At 55.8% G+C, this 20,490-nt stretch overlaps 1 protein-coding gene across 1 annotated transcript in view; it reads left to right on the forward strand.

The window, feature by feature from the left end:
- The window catches only part of CASTOR2 (cytosolic arginine sensor for mTORC1 subunit 2), a 53,362-nt gene that overhangs the window by 28,024 nt on the left and 4,848 nt on the right, over positions 1–20,490 (forward strand). Inside the window, exons 2-6 of the mRNA XM_029221956.1 lie at positions 8,140–8,210; positions 17,680–17,873; positions 18,559–18,691; positions 19,211–19,334; positions 20,064–20,174. Coding sequence (XP_029077789.1) covers positions 8,140–8,210; positions 17,680–17,873; positions 18,559–18,691; positions 19,211–19,334; positions 20,064–20,174 — 633 coding nt within the window. The remainder of the gene's footprint in view (positions 1–8,139; positions 8,211–17,679; positions 17,874–18,558; positions 18,692–19,210; positions 19,335–20,063; positions 20,175–20,490) is intronic.

Genomic DNA, 20,490 nt, shown 5'->3' on the forward strand with positions numbered 1-20,490 from the left:
GGCTTTGGCCTGCCCGGGGGACCTGGGCTGGGTTCGTGGGCCGCTGCGCGAGACTTGACTGTCCTGCTGGTAAGGGTTGGGGTGGAGGCCATGAGGAATGGGGAGATCCGAAGTCAGGCAGAGACCCAGAGCCCACTGCAAGACCAAGCACTGCCTGGACAGGAATGCTGCCTCGGACATCCACTCAGTCCCCGGGCCAGCGCACTTCATCCAGTGGCCACACGTGCTGAGGCAGGGTCTTGAGCACTTCCACGTTTGTTCCACACCTCCTTAAATCCTAAATGACCCTGCAGGACAGGTATCTTCAAACCTCTCTCACAGATAAGGAACCTGGCGTGATTTGAGGACCAGTGAGTTGTTCCAGCCTCATCTTGGATAGGTGGCAAAAACCAGGACACCCACTTGGGCCTTTTTCCATCTCAGTCCCTCCCAAGGAAGAAAGGGAACCACCAGTCAGCGCCTCGTATACGCCCTGCACTTGGGAATGTGTTCACGCAGCAAGACGCTGCCCTTCCACAGACGGTGTTCCTACCCTGGCACGACCCTTTTGATGCCACCTGTCTTCCTCCAGGATGACCATCCTGAAGGAAGAGCCGTCCTGAAGTTCTCTGGGGCTTGTGCTTGGGCCTTCGGAGCAGGGCCAGGGAACACCACAGTCCCTCACCAGGCACAGGTCTCCATGGAGGAAAGGACCAAAGCCGTGGGTCCGGGCCAGATTCAGAGGCAAGTAAATTCTGCCAGTGCAAGGCACCCCTTCTGCCCACTGACCTCTCTCCTGGTGCCGCTGATGAGAACGTGCCACAGAAGGCAATGGTTTCCTGCCTTGGCCTTGTGTTTCTCAGTGACCTCACCAGCCCCGATTTGTTGACTATTATTTCCTGGCCATAAATGGAGGCACGCCCACCACTGCCGGCCTGGTCCAAGTCACCATTAGCTCTCACCAGCCTCCTTGGAGACGATGACTAGCCGACGACTAGCCTCGTCACTGGTCTCTCGGCCCCACCCAGTCCTTACAGGGGCCACAGGCATCATCCCTCCCCCATGACGTCTGACGTCACCACCTGTCATACCCCCTCCTCCACCACGTGGCCACTCTGGCCTCGTTCACTCCCAGCACGTACCCACCTCAGGGCTTTGGGACAGCAACACGCCCGCTCTTCCATCTTCTACAGGTCTCACAGGGAGCTTTCCTGCTCTTTTTTGTGTGTGTGTGGACAAATGTACATAACACAAAGTATACCGTTTCAACCATTTTTAAGTGTATATCTCAGTGGTATTAAATGCCCACATTCACATTGTTCTGTACCCTTCACCACCATCACCATCCACTTCCAGAACTTTTCATCATCTCAGACTGAAATTCTGCACCCTTTTAACAGTTGCTCCCCATTCCCCTACCCCCCAACCCCTGGCAACCACTCCCTGCTCTGCTTTAGATTGCAAATCCACTTTTTTTAGTGGCTGTGCAGCCACACCACCGTCTGACTCACTACTTTATTTATCCAGCCCCCATGGAAATTCTAACTATCCAGTTATTTAAGGTGTGTCTCCGGCACCTGAAGCAGTGCCTTTATACATTAAAGGCACTTAACAATTTGTGATGACTGAGTGATCTAGCCACTTTCGCCTGGGTCACAGGGGCTTTATCCAGACCTTAGCGATTCCTTTTGCCCTACCCAGCCCCTTTTTACAGTCCCGTCTGTGCGTGCCACCCTAGAATTTGCAAACACTGTTGCCCACGCTGTCCAATTCTGGCCACCCAAGACATAAGCAGATTTTTTTCCATCTTAACAGAAAAAAGACATTCTTCGGGGTTGCCCTTCAAATCACAGAACGTGACGCAGGTTTTTTTTTCCTAACTAAAACTTGAAATGGCAGCTTCCAGTTGTTAAAAGACAGTAGAAATGAAATGTAGGTAACACGAAAGACCTATTGAAGATCCAGGAGAAGACCCAGCTGAAAAAGCCACGGCTGGTTAAGAGAAGAAAGCCTGACACACACCCTCCGCCTGGTTGTCCTTGGGGAAGAAGAAGAGCCCAGGAAGGCGGGAGGCCACCACGCTCGCCCCAGAGCGCGTCTGTCACTCGCTGTATATTGTTCAAGGCTCCTGTGCTCTGCTGTAGGAACGCATCGGCGGGGCTGGCAGAGGCAGGGGCGGGTGGTCCCCAAAAGTGCGTCAGACCCTGGCCCTTCCATCTCCTCACTGTGACACGCTGCAGAGCAAGATGTGGCTGAACCTCCCTCGTTGTAGACTGAGCAGGCTGCACTCGGTGAGAAACACGTGTGGGTTTCCAGGCGCTGAAATTCAAAATGGGCATTCAGAGGCCCTGCTGGAACAAAGGAATAACGGGTTGCAAATAGGTACCTGGAACATGCTGGAAACCTGTTCTCAGTCCTGTCTGCAAGGCCTGTCAGGTGTGTGTGAAGGCTCTGCGCTCATTTCATAGCCCGGCTGACCAGGCTCTAATTGCAAAGGGCTGCACTTGTTCTGTGGCCAGGCAACAGGGGACCTCAGCAGGGTCTGGCTGACACAGGGCACATTGTGACCCCACAGAAAACAGGCCCAGTCCCAGATGGGGTCTGGCCCACAAAGCTAGCTCCCACCTCCCAGAGACCCCGGTCTTCTGCACAAAGAGACTCCACATAAAGCCAACTTCTGCTGAGCCCTGACTATGTAAAGGGGTCCTTGTGGTGTCTGGGAAGCAAGGAAGGGAGCGCAGGACAGCCTTGCGGGACCATCACCCAGCCAGCAGGTGAGTGGAGAAGGCGAGACGGATGCAGATAGGAGCTCCCACCCGATGGTGATGTGTCAGGACACCTCCCTGGCTCCCCCGATCTGGACAGTCCCTGTGCTCAGACGTGTCAAGTGTCTGTGAAGATTCCTGAGGTCCCAGCGTGGCATGTCGGGGAGCTGAGACCAGGGAGTTGAGACCAGGGAGCAGGTTTGGCTCCAACAGATGCACTGGGAATTTCAGGCTGAGTCAATGTCTTCCATCATAAACCATCATCTCGTCACTGGCTACCTGGTGGGAGCTGAGCTCCTGGGAAGATGAATGGAGACTCTTCAGCCAAAGCTTGTTGCTTGGCGTCAATGTGTAAGAACCAGTGTTTCAAGGAATCAGAGACTCAGCACTCCACAGAACCTTGGAGGTGGCTTAATCTACCCTCTCCATTGAGGCAGCATCACCACTGCAGCCCACCTGCCTGGGGCTCAGCCCCTCAGACGACTGGCGTCTCACCACCTCCCAAGACAGCCCGTTGGTCTCTGTAGTCCGTTTGGCTTTAGAGCTTTTCTTACTGGGAATGCAAGCCGGCCTCCCCATGGCCCTCCACTTCAGCTGCCTCTGTCCTCCAAGAAGGAAAAATAGCCAACATATTGAGTGCTTACCGTAGTCATGCTGGGCATTTATTCTTCAACCACAACCCTATGAAGGAGATGTTAAATATTTTCATCTCATTGTACACATGAGAAAACCGAGGCACAGAGAGGTTAAGTAACTTGCCTAAGGTCACACAGCCATAAGCAGCAGCATTGCTTCCATCCCGTGGTCCACAACAGCCATAGAGATTTAAAGATGGTGGCTGGAATCTTCCCCCAGGCTGAAGGGATTTCAGTGTAAAGTCCCCTCGCTTTCCTCTGGGCATGTGTGGGCCGTGAGGATCTGAACAGGCGCAGACTTTCTGGTATGGCCTCCAGTACTATCCAGCACCCGTACTCTGTGCACAGAACCCAAGGATGCATTGGCGCCCCCTGGACAGGGGACTTGGATGATTCTTTTATTATTTATTTTATTTTATTTTATTTTATTTTATTTTATTTATGCTGAGGCTCCAGAGCGCAGGCTCAGTAGTTGTGGCGCACAGGCTTAGTTGCTCCACAGCATGTGGGATCCTCCCGGACCAGGGATCGAACCCATGTCGCCTGCATTGGCAGGCAGACTCTCAACCACTGCGCCACCAGGGAAGTCGGACTTGCATGACTCTTGGGGTATGTCCTGAACCACAGTGAACTGGGGCTCTCCCAGAGCTGCTGTTCCCCAGTCTCCCTACTTCATTGTCCAGGACTCTAGAGTTTTGTATCCTATCTGATTGCGCCAGCAGGACCTGCTGGTCAGCCATCACACACAGTTGCACAGGTTGTGCACTGCCCAACTCTAAGGGCACTCTTTACACAGACTGTGCAATGAATGAGCCCTCCCCACCAGAGTTGTGATGTACCACCTGCCCAGCTGCCTGGGCAGCAGATCTGTCTTGGGTTCTGATCAGAGCTAGTTGGGATTTTTGCCTGCCCTTGAAAAGCATTTTCCAAACAGACTCAATGGTTCTGGGATCATCTCTCCGTGCCTTGTCAGCCAGGCGCCTTGAGGTCCACCTCGCTATGGCACTGACAGGGTTCCATGTGGCCTGTGCCCTCCCTGCCCAAACCGGAGCTGGATGGAAACTAGTCCACCTTGAACCTGTCGCTCATTGTACAGAGGAATGAAGCAGCCCAGGGTTCACCACCCCCAGGTGCCAGGTTGGGACTGGAACCCAGGTCTCTTGACCCCAGGCTCTTGGTCCTCTTCCCGCACTCCCAGGCTGCTTTCTCTAACCCTGTTGTTTCATCCTGTTTCTAAGCACCATGCGGGCGTCTAGAGGGCAAACACTTCTCCTCCTCCCCGGGTTTCCCAACAGCACTCGGCAGCAGGCTGGGTAATTGCTGGGTTTCGGTCCTCTCTCCAGCTCCTTGTAGACAAAGTACAGAGAGGCCACGAACACTGGGGCCCGGCATCTGGGGTGTTGATCTAGCCACGGCTCATTAGAGAGCGTGAAGTTGGGACTGGAGACTTGAGCGCCTCCCGGAGAGGGGGCAAGTCAAGGCAGTGCCACACAGGGGCAAGCAGTGTTTGCTCTGATTGGGGCTCCTCTGGCTTTGGGGGTAGGCATGTGGCCACAGTTCACTCTTTTGCTCATCAGACTTTGAGTGTTGTTTCTCTGTCCAGCCAGTGTCAGGTACAAGGTGTGTGTACAGAGAACCCACCGTCCCTGCCTGTGAGAGTTTATGGTCCACTGGGGGAAACAAGTATTACTTGTAATAGCGCGTAGAAAGCACTCAGGACCATCATGTGCAGTTGTTCAGGTTGTACACAGCCCAGCTCTAAGGGCATCTTACACATACACTGTGAGATAAATGAACTGTCCCTTTGAGGTGTGATGCACCACCAAACCCAGCTGTCCACAGTGGCTTTAACATCCAGACAGGATCACCCCTGTGGTAGGAAGTGAGAGAGAAGAGGTGGTGGGGCCAATCAGAAAAGGTTTCACCCCAAAGAAAACGCTTAAACTGGGTCTTGAAGGATGAGTGGCACGTCTCCAGCCAAAGAAGAGGGAAGGGGGTGCCGGGCAGTGGAAAGAGTATTTGTCCACCTTTGGGGGCGTGAGACAAGGAGGCAGGCAAGAGTGGGGGAGTGAGGCAAGGGGAGGCTTCTAGGCAAGCGCTCACGTGGAGGGGGTGATGGAGAGAGGGGAAAACAGATCTCAGAGCGACTTGGGAGGTAAGATGGGGTGAGCTCAGAGATGTGTAGGACTTGAGGGGGTAAAATTAGGAAAGCAGGAGGCCTGCTCCAGAGTGTGTGACCAGAGCAGTAGCTGCAGGTCCCTCCGACTGACTCGCCCTCCTGGAGGCCTGCCCACGCCAAGGTGCACATTCCGAGATAATAGCTGGCACTCGGCTCCTGGAGACGGGTCACATCAACAGCATAGTCATACCCCCGATGTTGCCTTCTGCTGGTGTTTATGCCCTCCAGGGCCATTTATATGGTCTATTTCTGGAACATCCCTCACCCCCGAGAGGGCACAGGGAGCAAGTACCACATCTGTTTGCCTTCTCAAGGCTCTGGGATGACTGGGTGGCCACTCCCCCCACCCAGGGAGTCCTTGCTTGTGGCAATCTGGTGATTGGCGGTGGGGGTGGGGTGGTGGTGGGCTTCTGAGGCTCTTTCTTAGCACACAGGGGTCCCCAAGGAGGAGCTAGGCCAGACCAGTGATTGCCATTCACTAAGTGATAATTTGCCATTGTCGCCCGGCAGTTATAGATTTCATTTGTCCGGGCAGTAGTTGCAAATTGGATATGGGACAGGCAGGGACAGAGATGTAATTTGAAAACCAAAGAGCTGGAGGGAAATTGAAGGGTGTGGTGCTGCTGGTCGAGCAGAGCGTTGTGGTGGGGGGGGGGGGGGGGGGGGGGGAACGCCACCTTGTTTACAACTCTGGCGAAGCGTTTTCCTTGAAGTCGGGTTCACTGAGGTATAAGGCACATATACAGTAGAAGCCGCCCATTTTAGGGTACAGTTCTTCGGGTTGTGACAAATGTATATCATCTTGTCACCACCACCGTCAAGAACCAAACACCTCCTTCACCCCAAAAGTTCCCCGGTGGCCCTCAAATGTCAGCCCCAACCCAACCCCTGGCAACCAGGAATCTGTTCTCCATCCTTACAGTGTAGCCTCTTCCAGAATGTCATATAAATGGCATCACGTAGCACGTCTCCTGTTGAGTCTGGCTGTAACTTAGCAAAATGCTCTTGAGATTCGTCCACATTGTTGCAAGAATCAGTAATTCAGTCCTTTCCATTGCTGACTAGTATTCCCTGGTGTGGATGTGCCACAGTTTACCCAGTTCTCCCGCTGAAGGGAGGACGATTGGGTTGTTTCCAGTTCGGGGTGATTACAGATAAAAGCTGTAAACATTTGCATACCGGCCTTTGTGGGGCCGTATGTTTTCATTTCCCTTGACTAAATACCCAGGAGCAGGGTTGCCAGTGGTCATGTAGGTTTCACTCTATAGAAACCTGACAAACCATCTTCCAAACGGCTGTACCCTTTTGCAGTCCTACCAGTTCCAGCTGATCTCACTACTTGTGAAAATTTAAAGAATAAAGTGAAAAGGGTGCTGCGGGGCTTCTGTTGATAAGGCTTCAGTGTGGCAGGATGGCTGCCAGGAGAGGGGAGCCAGGGGGGCAGAGATCCGCGGACATTCCGGCCACCCCCATCCCCGGCAACGCTGCATCCACTTCAGGATCCCTTTCCCATTTTAATCTTCGTAGAAGTGCTGTTCGGGCCCTTGCCAGGCTTACTCGTGGGGCCTCCTTCTATCACGGCTTCCTGTGATGGATGGGTTTTACACATCGGGCATGGAGCCCGAGCTGAGCCCCATACTTGAGATCAGCGACACCAGATAAATCAATGACCATGGGCAGTTTCCTGCACACCGCTGCCTGTGCATGCCGTCTCTCCCTACAGCTGCGCATGGGGTGTTCTGGGGGCCAGTCTAGCTGGATAGGGGACAGGGAGACGGGCGTTGAGGGTGTGGTAAGCCCCTCAGCTGGAGACAGCCTCAAAGCCCAGCCCAAGGGCTGTCTGAACACGTAGCCCAGCGTGTCTGCCAGGTGCCAAGAGCGTGCTCAGGGCTGAGACCGGCAGGGATGAGATACAGACGGACCGAGTGATTGCCAGACCCTCCCTGGCCTTGGGAAATTGATGGTCCCATTTGGGGGAGGAAATGAGCAACTTACACCCCAGGCTAAGCAGTATTACCAAAGGCAGCATGTGGCAGTTCAGGGATCCCTGCCGCACAGTGGCACGGACAGCCACGCCCCTCTCTCCTGCAAGGGAGAAAAGTACCCTAAAGGCTGGGCTGTCGGTTGGGTGATGCGAATTAGGCCGTAAATGACTGTGGGAGCTCTCGAGTTGGTGAGGAGAGGGGCCAGGACCATGGGCCGGGGACACGACACAGCGACAGAGGCCTCAAGGTCAGAATGTGTGTGGGGAGCGGAGGGCACGGAAAACACAGTTCATCTGCATGAGCCCTACCAGAGCTGCCCTTGGGCCCGTAGGGGACCCTGGAGGCTGGCCGGCTCAGGGGTCCTCAAAGATCGGGGGTGCAGAGGAAACCATCAGCGTCCCTAGGCCTCTCTGAGTCCTCCTGAGTCAAAACTGAGGCAGTGGAGGGAGAAATAAGTAGCCCCCGAGCAGCCTGGGGCAGAGCTCTGGGTAAACCGGGTCACGGCGTTGGGAGAGGGGGCGGGGGGTGAGGCGGGCGGCTGCCACAGGGTCTGCTGGGACTTACAATACCCCGTGTCTGTCTGTCCGTCCACCCAGGTGCAAGTTCTTCAGTCTGACCGAGACCCCGGAGGATTACACCATCATTGTCGATGAGGAGGGCTTCCTGGGTAAGTGCTTCTCTCCCCAGGGGCTTGGCTGGACTGGGGCCGGCAGTTGGTGCTGGCTGCCCGCGCCCCCCCCCCCCCCCCCCTATTTCTGTCCCCACCTGCTGGTGGCAGAGCTTCCTCCTGTCCTGTGTTCTGGCTGATCCCCTCCCTTTCTGCTCGCGAGACTTTTTCCCAGGAAAGGCCCCAGAGCTGAAAGGGGGCGGTGCTTCCCCAGCCAGGAGCTAAAGCAACCAGGAAGGCAGGGGGCATGTTCTCTGGGACTCCTGCCGCGAGGGAGGCGCTTTCAAAACATCTTCAGTCCTTGTTCGAACAGGAAATTGCCCCAGTCACCATCCTTTTACGATTTTCCTTTATCTTCCTTCCGTCTTTTAAATCAAGATAGAATTCACGTACCAGAGAGTGCGTCATTTTAAAATGTACAGCTGTTCCGTGGTCTTTGATATTCCCAAGGTTGTGCAGCCGTCACCACTACCTATTCCAGAACACTTCCGTCACCCCAGAAAGAAGCCCTGTCCCCTCATCCTCCACATCCTTTTAGTTTTATTATTGAAGTTCGTTATGTTTGTCCGGCTCTAAAGTAACAGTGAGTGTTCATTGGTGGCGAGTGCTGACCGATACGTATTACTTGATGCGAAGGTGTTGTGCTTGTCCTGTGATTATCAATGAGGAACTGAAAGTGGAGGCGGGGAGTCCTGGGTCCAGACTCACCAGCAGAGGAGCTGGGCCCCCTGAGAGCTGGTGGTCATTCAGAACTGCTAAGTTAGAGTCTTCCGAACATGTAGAGAGGGCAACAAATCCAACAGTTTTTAAAACCCTAGCCCTACCCACAAGACAACTACTGGTCACTTTTTTCGTGGTTTTCTTTCCAGCTTTTCTCAGGCGGTCTGTTTAATTTATGGAAATGTTTTCACTTAACATAACAACAAAATATGCTGTGATATCACAGCCTTTCAGCAGCAGCCCTGGTTCCTTGCCCAGGCCCCTACGGTTGGAGCTGAAGTTATTTTCATTGTCCTCCAATGAGAAATTTATAAACTCTGTCAGTGCATAACATGTATTCTTATGCAGGTTGATTCCCAAAACAGAGCCTGAGAAATGGCATTGTGGAGTCAGGAGTTGACTATTTTGTGGTTCCCGATGGGTATTGACCCTCTTTACTTTTACTGGTGAGAAAGTGAAGCCCCAGGAAGCGGCTTCCCAGCTACCCCCTGTTGTCCTCGCACGCACGTGGTCTAGGGCACCGAGTCAGTATCGGGGACTGGGCTCGGCGCCCCACATCCTACGGGCCCCCCATGCCTCCAAGGGGGGGCGGCTGTGTGGCCAGAGCAGGAATGGGGCAGACCCCACTGGAGGCCCTGCCCCTTCGCCAAGGACACCTGTGTCGTCAGTCACTCATTCATTCATTCATTCATTCATCAGAATTTTCTTTTTTTTTAATATTTATTTATTCAGTTGCGCCAGGTCTTAGTTGCAGCAGTGGGGCTCCTCAGTTGTGGCTTGAGGGCTCCTCAGTTGTGGCATGCCAACTGTTAGTTGCCACACGCATGTGGGATCTAGTGCCCTGACCATTGCGAGTGTGGAGTCTTAGCCACTGCGCCACCAGGGAAGTCCCCCATCAGACATTTCCTGAGCACAGGAACCACAGACCGGAATTTTGCCTTAGCCACAACTCACATGAAGAATGTCTGCTCAGGCAACCCAAGCACGTGTTTACTTTCTCATGGGCGTTCAGGCCTTTACACAGAACTGCTGAGAATCAGGGTACCTCGGATGTAGAAGGAACACCCCCAGAGTGTCTGTTCTCTGGGAAGGGATATTCTATCTAATCCACCTCCCCAGACCAGTATCTCTGACTAACTCTCTACCTCTGAAGGCAGCAGGTAAGAAAACTCCTTGAGCAGGGAGAGCGGGAGGCTGCGGGACCTGGGGAGCCAGTTTTGCTGGTCCTGGAAGGCTGTGTTTGCAGGAATTGTCAGTAACCAGGGAGCCGTCCTTTGGCTGAGCTGAGTGTCGGGTTATTCTGAGCCAGTCCCGGGGTGGGGGGTGGGGCAGTATTTACTGAGCACCTGCTGCGTGCCGGCATCTTGCTGAGCCCTGGAGGTGTAGCCGGAATGAGAGACCCCACCTCCGACCCTATGAACCTCAGGACCTGCCAGCTAATTACACCATTAATTGTGGAGCTGCCATTGCGGTGGGTGCTGTGCAAGGAGGGTGTGGATGCTGCGAGAGCGAGTCACAGAGGACGCCCCGCCGTGCAGGAGACCCCACAGGAGAGGCCCTCGAAATAGGAAGCAAGACCAGAGCTGAGTCTTGGACCTCCACACCCACCCCTCCGCCATTCAACATAGATTAACGCATTTTACCAGCCCTGCCGGTGCTTCTGTCTGCAGACACTGTGCTAAACACTGGAAACGACTCTAACGGTCCTCACTTTATAGATGAAGAAGCTGAAGCACAGACACGTGATGTGCAGCCTGCCCAAGGCCCCGCCACTGGTGTCATTTATGCATGTTTCCACGGGCCAGGCCCCGGACAGGGTAAGGCAGGGCAGACCAGGAGATATAAGGACTGAGCCTCAGCTCCTGAGGGACTTACAGACCCTGAGGTTCCCTGGAACCATAAACAATGGAGGCGAAGTCTCGATCTGCCTCTCCCTGAACCTGAGTGGCTGGAACGGAGCCGGTGACAGAGGAGTCATCGGCTTACTCTTTAGTACAGGGTAGGTAGGACGTGGGGAAGCAGGTTTAAATTATTAGCCCAGGAGGGGCCCAGCCTCTCTGTGACTTCTGAGCCAGGGTCTCACTTCCAGGCCGCGACTCCTGGTCAGCACGTCAGGCTGCTTGGATATCCATCGTTACCAGAGAAAAAACTGTGTACATAGATTTAAGTAGTAAGTACCTCTCGCGCTTACACTATGGAGCCACAGGGGAAAACCATACAAAGTAAGACTCCCGTTCCCCCTCCGCCACTCTTAACGGTTAACTGGAGCCCAGCAGAGACATATCACCTCCTGGGATCATTCCAGTGGCCTGAAGGGTAAAGAGTGGAGACCCATTTTACAGGTGAGGAAGCCGCCATTTACGTGCCCAGAGTCGCTGTGAGTGACAGAGGGGCATTTGAAGCCGGAGGTGCTTTCAGGATGGTTCCAGCCGAAATGAGGAGAAAGTGCTGCTGACAAGTGGTGGTTCCCAGCAGACCAAGGTCACAGGAGCACCTGAGAAAAAGGGGGCAGGCCCAGGGCAGTCTGCTCTCAGAGAGCAGGATTTGGGGTGGGGTGGAGGCTGCAGTGAGAGGTAGCGATGCTGAGTTCTACCCTCTCACCTCGCTCCTAGGGGGGTTCTCTCAGGAGACTCCTCTTCAGAAAGGGAGTCTTGTGGCTGCCCCGGTGGGACCAGGGAGGGATGCTGGCTGTGTCACACTGTATGAAGGATGGTGCCGCGTCTCCCAGCTCTGCACATGTTGCTTCTCACCCAAGGGCTTCCCTTGGCCACCGTTAACATCAGCCAGGGTACATTGGTTATTGTTCGCCAACAGTTATCTCCACTGTGAAGCTTTTATGGTTAGAAACCAGCAGCTGTCTGCGATTCACTTGTACGTAAGATGCTGGACCTTTCCTGGGAGGGAGGGGCGATCGTCAGTGACATTAACCAGACAGCTCCTTGTTCGTTGTGGACTTGTAGAGGTTCTTGGCTGAAATGGATGCTGTGTGTCTGTGTGGCCAACAGAAGGGAGGTGCGTGTGTGTATTTTGAGCTCTTACATATTTAATGAGCACTTACTTTGTGCAATGCTAGGTGTTCTCAGGGACCCAAAATAATAGGAGCAGCAGCGCCTGCCCTGACCTCTGGGTAGTGAGCAGAATCCCAGGTTTGCGGTTAGAGGGGCCCAGTGCACATTGGGGGGCCCCCCACCCGTCACAGTCCCCTTGTGTGTGTCAGTGTGATCTGTAGCACACTTGGGGCCTGGTGCCGTGATTGGTCGAAAGATAGAGGGAGGAGGATGTCGAGAGGTAACTCCTGGCCTCACCCAGGGCTGAGGGGAAGACCCAGGTTCTATCCGGCCTCTGCTACCTTCTGGGCAAGTTGCTCACTGACCTGGGGCCTCCGTGGCCTCGTCCCTAACACAGGATCACCTCCTTCCCTCCCTCCCAGTTCTGTAAGGTGTGTGTGTGGCCGTATGACATGCATCAGGGAGTCACGTGCCACCTCCACTTTGCGTGTCCACCAGGGCAAACAGTGCAGTGCCCATCAGCACTCCCTGCATCTCCCACCTAGCTCTGAGCTCCTAATTTACTAATTCAGTAATACCCCCAGCAGGGGTCCCCTCTGCACGAGGTCCAGGTCAGTGAAGGAGCTCGGATCCCAGTCGGGGCGAGTTCTTCACTGTGCCCTGAAGCCGACCCCTCCCTCCCGGTGAGCACTGATGGGGGATGATGCACACCTGCCTTTGGAGCGTCTCCCGCATTGTGTAAAATAACAGACTGGCAGCTCAGCCTGGAGCTGAGATTACATCTCCCGGGATGGGAGGAGGGGTGGACCTTGAGGATGGGGTGCCTGCTACAGGGAGGGCTGCTTCCCTGGAGAGTCCCCCGCATCATTCCCATGACACCCCAGCTCCCGCCTGCCCACCCGCTTCCCTCGACCTCTCCAGGGCTGCCTCATGGCAAAGTCATTCCCACGAGGTCTCCACATTCTGTACCCCCAGGTGTGGATATTTCGCCGTGTTGACCTGTAGTGTATATGCTTCTTATCTTTTCATTCCACTCAGTATAATTTCCCAGTATCAGATAGCCTTCAGACGTGTGTTTTCCCCATACTCTTTATATTTTGACAGTTTTCAGACTTGCACAACCGTTGAGAGCCTACAGTTAACACCCCTGTTCCCTCCACCTGAAACTAGACTTGCCGGCTGGTCACCTTTGAGGACAACTGTTTTCACTTCTTGTCCATAAACAGTGCACACATACATTTATTATTTAATGGACCACTTGAAACTAAGACCTCAGGACAGCTCACCCTGAATACCTGAGCCTGTATCAGCTGAGAATAAAAGCCCTCTCCTACTTACCACACCTACAGAATGAGACATTAATTGCAGAATTAATACCTACCATAAATTTTATATTCTGATTTCCTTCGATTGGAAAATGTGTTTCATAGCTGGAAAACCTGTTTTTTAAACAGATGCATAGTATTCTGTCACAGATGAACTGTGGTTCATCTACCCGGCTCTGGCGTTGACTTTTTTGGTAGCTCCCAGGTCTTTGTCTTAAATCCTTTTGGGTTGAACGTTCGTACCCATAACTCTTTCTTTGTCCCTTGTGTAACTATTCCTTTACAGTGAAACTGTACATGTTTGAACTCTTGATACATTTTTCCCCAACTTCTATCCAGAAACCAACAAAACTCCCAGCAGCAGCATTATAACAGAAAGGCTTTGGCACTTGGCAAGCCCTCGGACGCCAGGCACTTAGCTACGCGCTTGATGGGGATTATCCCATTAAATCCTCCAAGCATCTTCTGGAGTCTATCCTGATTTCATCAGCCCAACATTTGAAAACTAAGAAACCAAGAGGTGGTGATTTCGTTCAGAGTCACACAGCCAGGACGCAACCCGCCCACCTGACCCCAGGACTCCTGATCCTGCTGCAGGCAGGGTGGGAGAAGCCTGGCAAACTCCGTGCAGAGGACGTGACCACTTAGCACAGGGAACCGCAGGTCCTACAGCCGGAAACGGGGGACTCCTGGGGAGGTGGGGTGGGCTCCCAGCAACAGAGCTGCCGACTTGCTTTCTGGGAGGTGGCAAGTGTCCTCAGCGACCCGCCAGGGAGCGTCCTCAGCTCTGATAGGCTATCTTTAGGGTCTTGGATGATGGGCAGTGACAGTGTTAATAATCCCGTTCGGTCTTGGGATGTGTCTACCTTTCCTCTAGGGAAGAGCAAGCTGGCTCCCTCCTGGCAGCTCCTGGCGGCCCAGCCCCCAGCCCCGCAGCAGCACCTCGGGCACCCTGAGGCTTGGCCTGGGTGATGATGGGACCAGGCAGGCCTTCCCTTGCCCCCGAGTGCCAGGGCAGCATTTGGGGTCCCTGGGGCCAGAAGCAGCGAGCACTGTGGTCTTCAGCTGCTTTGCAGCTGTGGCAAAGCTCACCCTTCTGGAAGCTTCAGAGAGATGACCACTGACCCGGGGCTGACCTCCCTCTCAGTCCAGGCCTGCTGCTTGAAGCACCTCAGTGGGTTCCATCCAGGACTGAGAGCCAGGACCCACCCCCGCTCACCGGCTGCCCAAACTCTGAGTAGCATTTGGATTGAGCTGAAATCCTCTGGGCAGTGGCAGCCTGCAGGCTGCCCACCATCCCCCACCCACCCACTTCTGCCCCCATTTCCGGTCGGCCTCAGGCCTGGGCTTCTCCGCGGGACCTGTCCAAACCCGCTGAGAGACTCCTCGGAGCAGAGCCTTGGTTACCCTAGCACCCCCTAAAAATGCACATACCCCAGCGCTTTGCGGACTTGGAGGGAATGGCCTTCGCCACTGTATCAGCAGCAGCTTCCCAGCAGCCTCCGCTGAGAGGACGGAGCCAGGGTTAGAGTTTGTCGCTGTCTGAGCCCAAAGCCTGTGTTCTTTGCCACCACCCTCACGTGCTCACCGAGGACCCCACTGCTAAAGATCAGGCCCCACTGGATTGTGGAGCTCAGGCGGGGGACAGAGGGCAGGCCTGAGGCTGGGGCAGCAGAGGCTCCACCTGCCAGGTGAAGGCCTTCAGGGCCAGTGGAACCACGGTGTCAGAATTGGGACATTGGAACCTCAGCTGCCCGGACCCCCCCTCCAACTTTACAGCCCTGAAGCTAATCCCTGCAAGAGGGGTTTTCGCGACACCCCACCATGGGCTGGTGGCGGGGCGGGTCTGGACAGACGTGCCACGGTGCCAGAATGAGGTGCCCTCCCCATTTACTGCACTGTGACCTTGAGCCAGTCAGCTTCCCTCTCTGGGCCTCAGTTTCCTATTCTGTGAAATGGGGCAGGGACCGACTTCTGAGCCAGGTCTATAAGCAAATGGACAGCGTTCTGCACTGCTGGACTAAGAATTCAGAGAAGTTGGCAGTGTCTGGGGATGACACTGGCTCCCCCGGGGCCCTCTGCCTGATCCTGGGAAGCCGGGTATAGGAGCGTGGGATGATGTCGAAGGCCACCCTCCACCTGGGGTCTGGCAGTGTGACCAAGCCCTGACCACAGAGACTGAGCTGGGGTGGGGGCGCGCCGGGGGAGCAGAGAAGGTCGATGGGTGGGAACAGGGGCCTGGGCAGAGCAGAGGGGCAGGGACAGCTGCCACGTCCCTCCTCATCCATTCTTTTGCAGCCCCCGTGTGCCAGGCGCTGAGAATAGCAGAAAACAAAGCCGATGGAGACAACCGCCCCAGGGCGCTGGCATGCTAGTGAGGCCAATTGTAGACTTGAACTAGCGGCTCACCCCACGCGGCCATGCGAATTTAAAGGAACCAAAATTAAATACAACTTAAAATGGTATTTGTTCTGTAGCACTGACCACATTTCACGTGCTCCGTTGCCTCATGGGGTAAGTGGCTTTGGACGGCGTAGGTATAGACCATATCTATCATCCCAGAAAGCCCTCTGGGGCAAGGCTGGTTCCCAGCGGCACGAGGACTTTGGCTTTTACTCCAGAGAACGTGGAAAGCCACTGGGCAGTTCTGAGTTGTGAGGAGCTTGGAACAGACAGGCAGAGGCAGGTTCACAAAAGCCGACATGGTCCTGATGTGTTAGCATGCGGTGATGGAAAGGACCCCTCCAGAATTTTCCTAAGACGGCTTTTGGGGTTCTGCCCTACTGAAAAGTGAAATTAAAATTTTTTATTTAGTATTTTATTTATTAGTATATTAAAATGGTGCTTCAGATGACAGACCATCAAGGCACCCTGGCCCTCGGTGGCTCCTGGGGCTGTCTTTGCTTAAGATGGCAGGGTTGGGGGCTCACAACACTGCCCCCAGGAAATCCCCTCCATGGCCAGTTCCAGACCCCTTAGAATTTCAGAATTGAACTGGGACACTCAGCTCTGGGGAGCGTGTTTCCTCTGGCGGTCCTGGGGCTGAGAAGTCTCTTTTCTGACACCCCAGATGACAAGTGGAGAGACTAGATGTGGAAGCCTGAGATCAGGCTTTCCTCCTGCCTCCCCCACTCCCAAACCCCTTCCCTTCTCTGGGAAGCAGCCTACCTCTCCAGCCAGCCTGGCGGAGGACTGGCCCCTCTCAGCCAGCAGGGCCAATAGGCTCCGTAGGCTGTGGTTGCCATGACGACCTTAGCTGGGCAGGTAGGAGCCTGGTTGAGGCTTCCGGAGCCATCTTGCTGAGGCCAGCACAGCCCAACCCAGCTTCCCTCGGGCAGCATCATGATCATCACAGCCCCCTTAACTCACCAGTGTCCGGGCCCCTCTTCTTAGCGACCCCCTTGCTGGGGACCTGGCCCTTCTTCCCATGTGGTGCCCAGCATAGAGCATAAGGGTCTGTTTGTAAGTCAGATCTGGGTTTGAATCCTGGCTCTGTTATTCCCTGTCTAAGTGATCTTGGGTAAGTAAGTCACCAGCCCCTCAGAGCTCTGGTTTGTCACATGTATGGGGTGAAATGACAGTCCTGGTACGGGGTGGGTTCGAGCAGGCGACTGTGATGCATGGAGAGTTCCATGTGCAACCCGTGCTCCGTTCTGTGGCTGCCTGTCCATGCAGCCGTGCACATGTGTGTACCATGTCCCGTGCACAGCCTCCCCTGGGTACTCTTTCTGCAGGACGGGGTGGAAGGATGGTCTTTGTGAGCTAGTCAAGGAGACTGGGCGATCACTGCCACTCTGAACCTCCCCGACCCTGCCCCTGCCGGTGCCCCCGCCCCCAGGATCCCCAGGCTCTCAGGAGGGACTTGGGTGACAGTCACTGCCCACTGGAAGGTGGCAACCTCAGGAGGCCTTCTGGAGCTGAATGTGCTTCCAGAGGAGCCTGAAGTACAGGTCTAATTGAAGCAGGGAGAAAAATCCCAGGCCCCCCACCCTGTCTTCTCCTGGCCTCCCCTCTACCCCCCAGCCCCTGGGAGGTTCCTGGGAACCCAGTTTGAAAACCATGGGACCCGGTCCACCGGTATAAGGTGGTGATGGCAGCACCTGGTACCCAGAAAGGTAGTGAAAACCAGAAATAACAAAATTGTTACTGCTGAGTAGTCATCACTTCACAGCTGGGGAAACTGAGGCCCAGCACAGATAAACCCCTTGTTCCCATGGTCCCTGCCCTGCTGAGCTGCTGGGCACATCCAGAGTCCTCTGAGAGCCTTCCCTGCTCGGTCCTCCCCAGATGGGACCTTTAAGGACGATCTCGGCCTCCTTTGACAGATGAGGGCGCTGAGGCCCAGAGGGCGGGCTGGCCGAGGTCACACAGCTGGGGCCCATCAGTCATAAGCCAGCCTTCTGTGTCCCCCTCCAGAGCTGCCCTCCTCGGAACACCTGAGTGTGGCCGACGCCACCTGGCTGGCCCTCAACGTGGTGTCGGGTGGTGGCAGCTTCTCCAGCTCCCAGCCCATCGGTGTGACCAAGATCGCCAAGTCGGTCATCGCCCCACTGGCCGATCAGAACATCTCTGTGTTCATGCTGTCCACCTACCAGACGGACTTCATCCTGGTGAGCAAGCTGCAGCCCACGCCCAGGCAACGTGGGCGCCCCCTCAGATGTGGTCTACAAAGTTTGTGCCTCTCCCCCCCGGTTTCGTGATCAGCTCAGAGAGAGGTCAAGCGTACCTTAGGGTCATCAGTCCAGTGTCAGCATGGCCCTGGCTGGTCTAGTCCCACCCACTGCCTGCCCTTTGTGTGGACCATGCTGGGTTTAAGCTGGAGGCCAGGAAGTGAGGGCTGGGGGTGCGTGTGGGTGGGATGCCCTCCTCGCTGGATGTCTGGCTCCCCCGATCCCGTACCCCTCCCCTGGGGTGGCAAGTGTGTCTGGCCATGGAGCCAGCGGCATTTCCTGGCTACCGTGTTATTCATGCTCTTCTCCCATAGGGCGTGGCCACCCTGGAGAGTCCTCCCAGGCCAGGGACAGGTGTGGCCACCACACACAGGAGGGAGTGGGGGAGTGGACCTGCACCTCCTAGCCCTCGGCACGGTGTCTTCTCCCCTCTGCATCCTCCCTGCTGCCCCTGGAGAGGCATGTGCCCCTGGTCCCAGGCTCCCGTCCCCAACCAGGACAGCGGGAGGCAAGGACAGGGGAAGCTCGTTCTGGGGACAGAATCTCAGAGTGAAGGGGCTGGTGACCCCAGGCCCACTCCACCCAGGGACCATGCTGCACTCACTCTTTGACTCCCCGTCCCCAGGTGCGTGAGCGGGACCTGCCCTTCGTTACCCACACCTTGTCATCAGAGTTCACCATCCTGCGGGTCGTCAATGGCGAGACAGTGGCAGCCGAGAACCTCGGCATCACCAACGGCTTCGTGAAGCCCAAGATGGGTGAGTTGGGGGAGGGGGAGGGTTGTGCAGAGAGACCTCAAGAAATTACCGGGTCCTGCCCCAGGGCAGCCCCATTCTCAGAGCATCAGTTGAGGGCCAGGCATAACACGGTACAACAGTCCTGATCAGACTCTGTTCCCAAGGTCTAGCCAGGGCAGTGGATGTGGATGCAGCCAGCAATGGCCAGAGACCACTTCTGACCCAGTCCAGGCTATCAGGCCAGGCCTCCCGGAGGCGGTGACTCTCAAGCTGAAGCTTGGAGCACAAGTAGGAGCTAAGCCCAGTGGTGACGGTTGGGAAGGGCGTTCCAGGCAGGCGGCGTGGCATGTGCAAAGGCCTGGGGGCCTGGGGGTGGGGCTGGAGTCTGGAGAAGCAACAGGGGCCAGGTCTTGCAGGGCCTGCAGCCGGCCTCCCCAGAGCAGCTGCCGGCTGACCCCACCCCTCTTCCTGGGCCCTCTCCTGCCCCACGATGCTCCTCTCCTCCCGGCCTCAGCGCCCCTTGTCTTTGTGCTCTCACAGTCCAGAGGCCCGTCATCCACCCACTGTCCAGCCCGAGCAACAGGTTCTGTGTCACCAGCCTGGACCCGGACACACTGCCCGCTGTTGCCACACTCCTCATGGATGTCATGTTCTACTCCAACGGGTAGGGCCTCCTCGGGTGTGAGGGGCTGCTGGGTGGCCAAGGGGAGACACGGCTCTGTCTAGTAGCCCCAGTCTGAGGTGGGAGGCACAGACCTGCCCTGGGAGCTCGTTTGAGAAGCGAGACATGGCTGTACCCCAGATCCCCATTCTAAGAGGGGAGAATGGCATTCCTTGGGAACCCCAAAACCTGGTGAAGCCCTAGGCCCACATGTGGATATACTAAACACCCCACTGTCACCTGAGCTCCTAGGGCAAGCCCAGTCGTTTGAAGAGCTGGGAACTCAGGTTTTTTCATTCGGTGGACGACAGCTTTGCATTTTTCCTCGGGGCGGATTGTAAGTTTTGGCCAGCACCAAGTGGAGCGGGGCCAGGGGCCAGTGAGCTGACAGTGACCATAGACTGTGCCCTGAGATGTGGACCATCACAGGGACAGAGAAGCCACCCCCAGGAAAGGGCAAGTGTAGCCTGTGCCGAGGGCGGGATGGGTCTCCAGAAGCGTGAAGTGCGGTGCTCATCTCTGTGAACGCCGTGGAAGCATCCACACCTCACAGATGCAGAGACCGATGCAAGCAGTGCCTCAGGGTCCACCAGCAAGGCAGGATCAGAGCCAGGACTTGGCCCGTGCTCTTCCCAACACCCCCAGACTGATGGGCGGGGCAGGGGGGCCTGATGGGGCTTGGGGTGCAGCGGGGGCCCCACTACACCCCTCACCAGCTGCCCCGGCCCCCAGAGTGAAGGACCCCATGGCGGCCGGCGATGACTGTGGCCACATCCGCTTCTTCTCCTTCTCCCTCATCGAGGGCTACATCTCCCTGGTGATGGACGTGCAGACCCAGCAGAGGTGAGCCGGGCCCCGGCATGGAGGCTTGTGATGGGCTTATCACCCACTTGGTCCTAATATGTCCCTACCCCAACCCTTCATTGCAGGTGAGTGGCCCCGGCTCACAGTCCAGCGCCATCCAGTGCTGTTTGTCCCTCACCCCCCCCACCCCCGTCTGGAGCTGGTGGGGGGGGGGGTACCCTGCCCAGCCTGAGCAAAGGGGGCAGTTGTTCCAAAGCCCGGTCCCAACCTTGCCTTCCTGCTTCCCCTACCAGCCCCCACATGAGGAAGGTGCTGAGGGCTTGGGAGAGTCCTTGGGGCCCCGGAGCTCAGGCCA

This window comes from Monodon monoceros, unplaced genomic scaffold (assembly GCF_005190385.1).
Source record: "Monodon monoceros isolate NGI ecotype Baffin Bay Population unplaced genomic scaffold, NGI_Narwhal_1 Super_Scaffold_13, whole genome shotgun sequence".
Classification (NCBI taxonomy): domain Eukaryota; kingdom Metazoa; phylum Chordata; class Mammalia; order Artiodactyla; family Monodontidae; genus Monodon; species Monodon monoceros.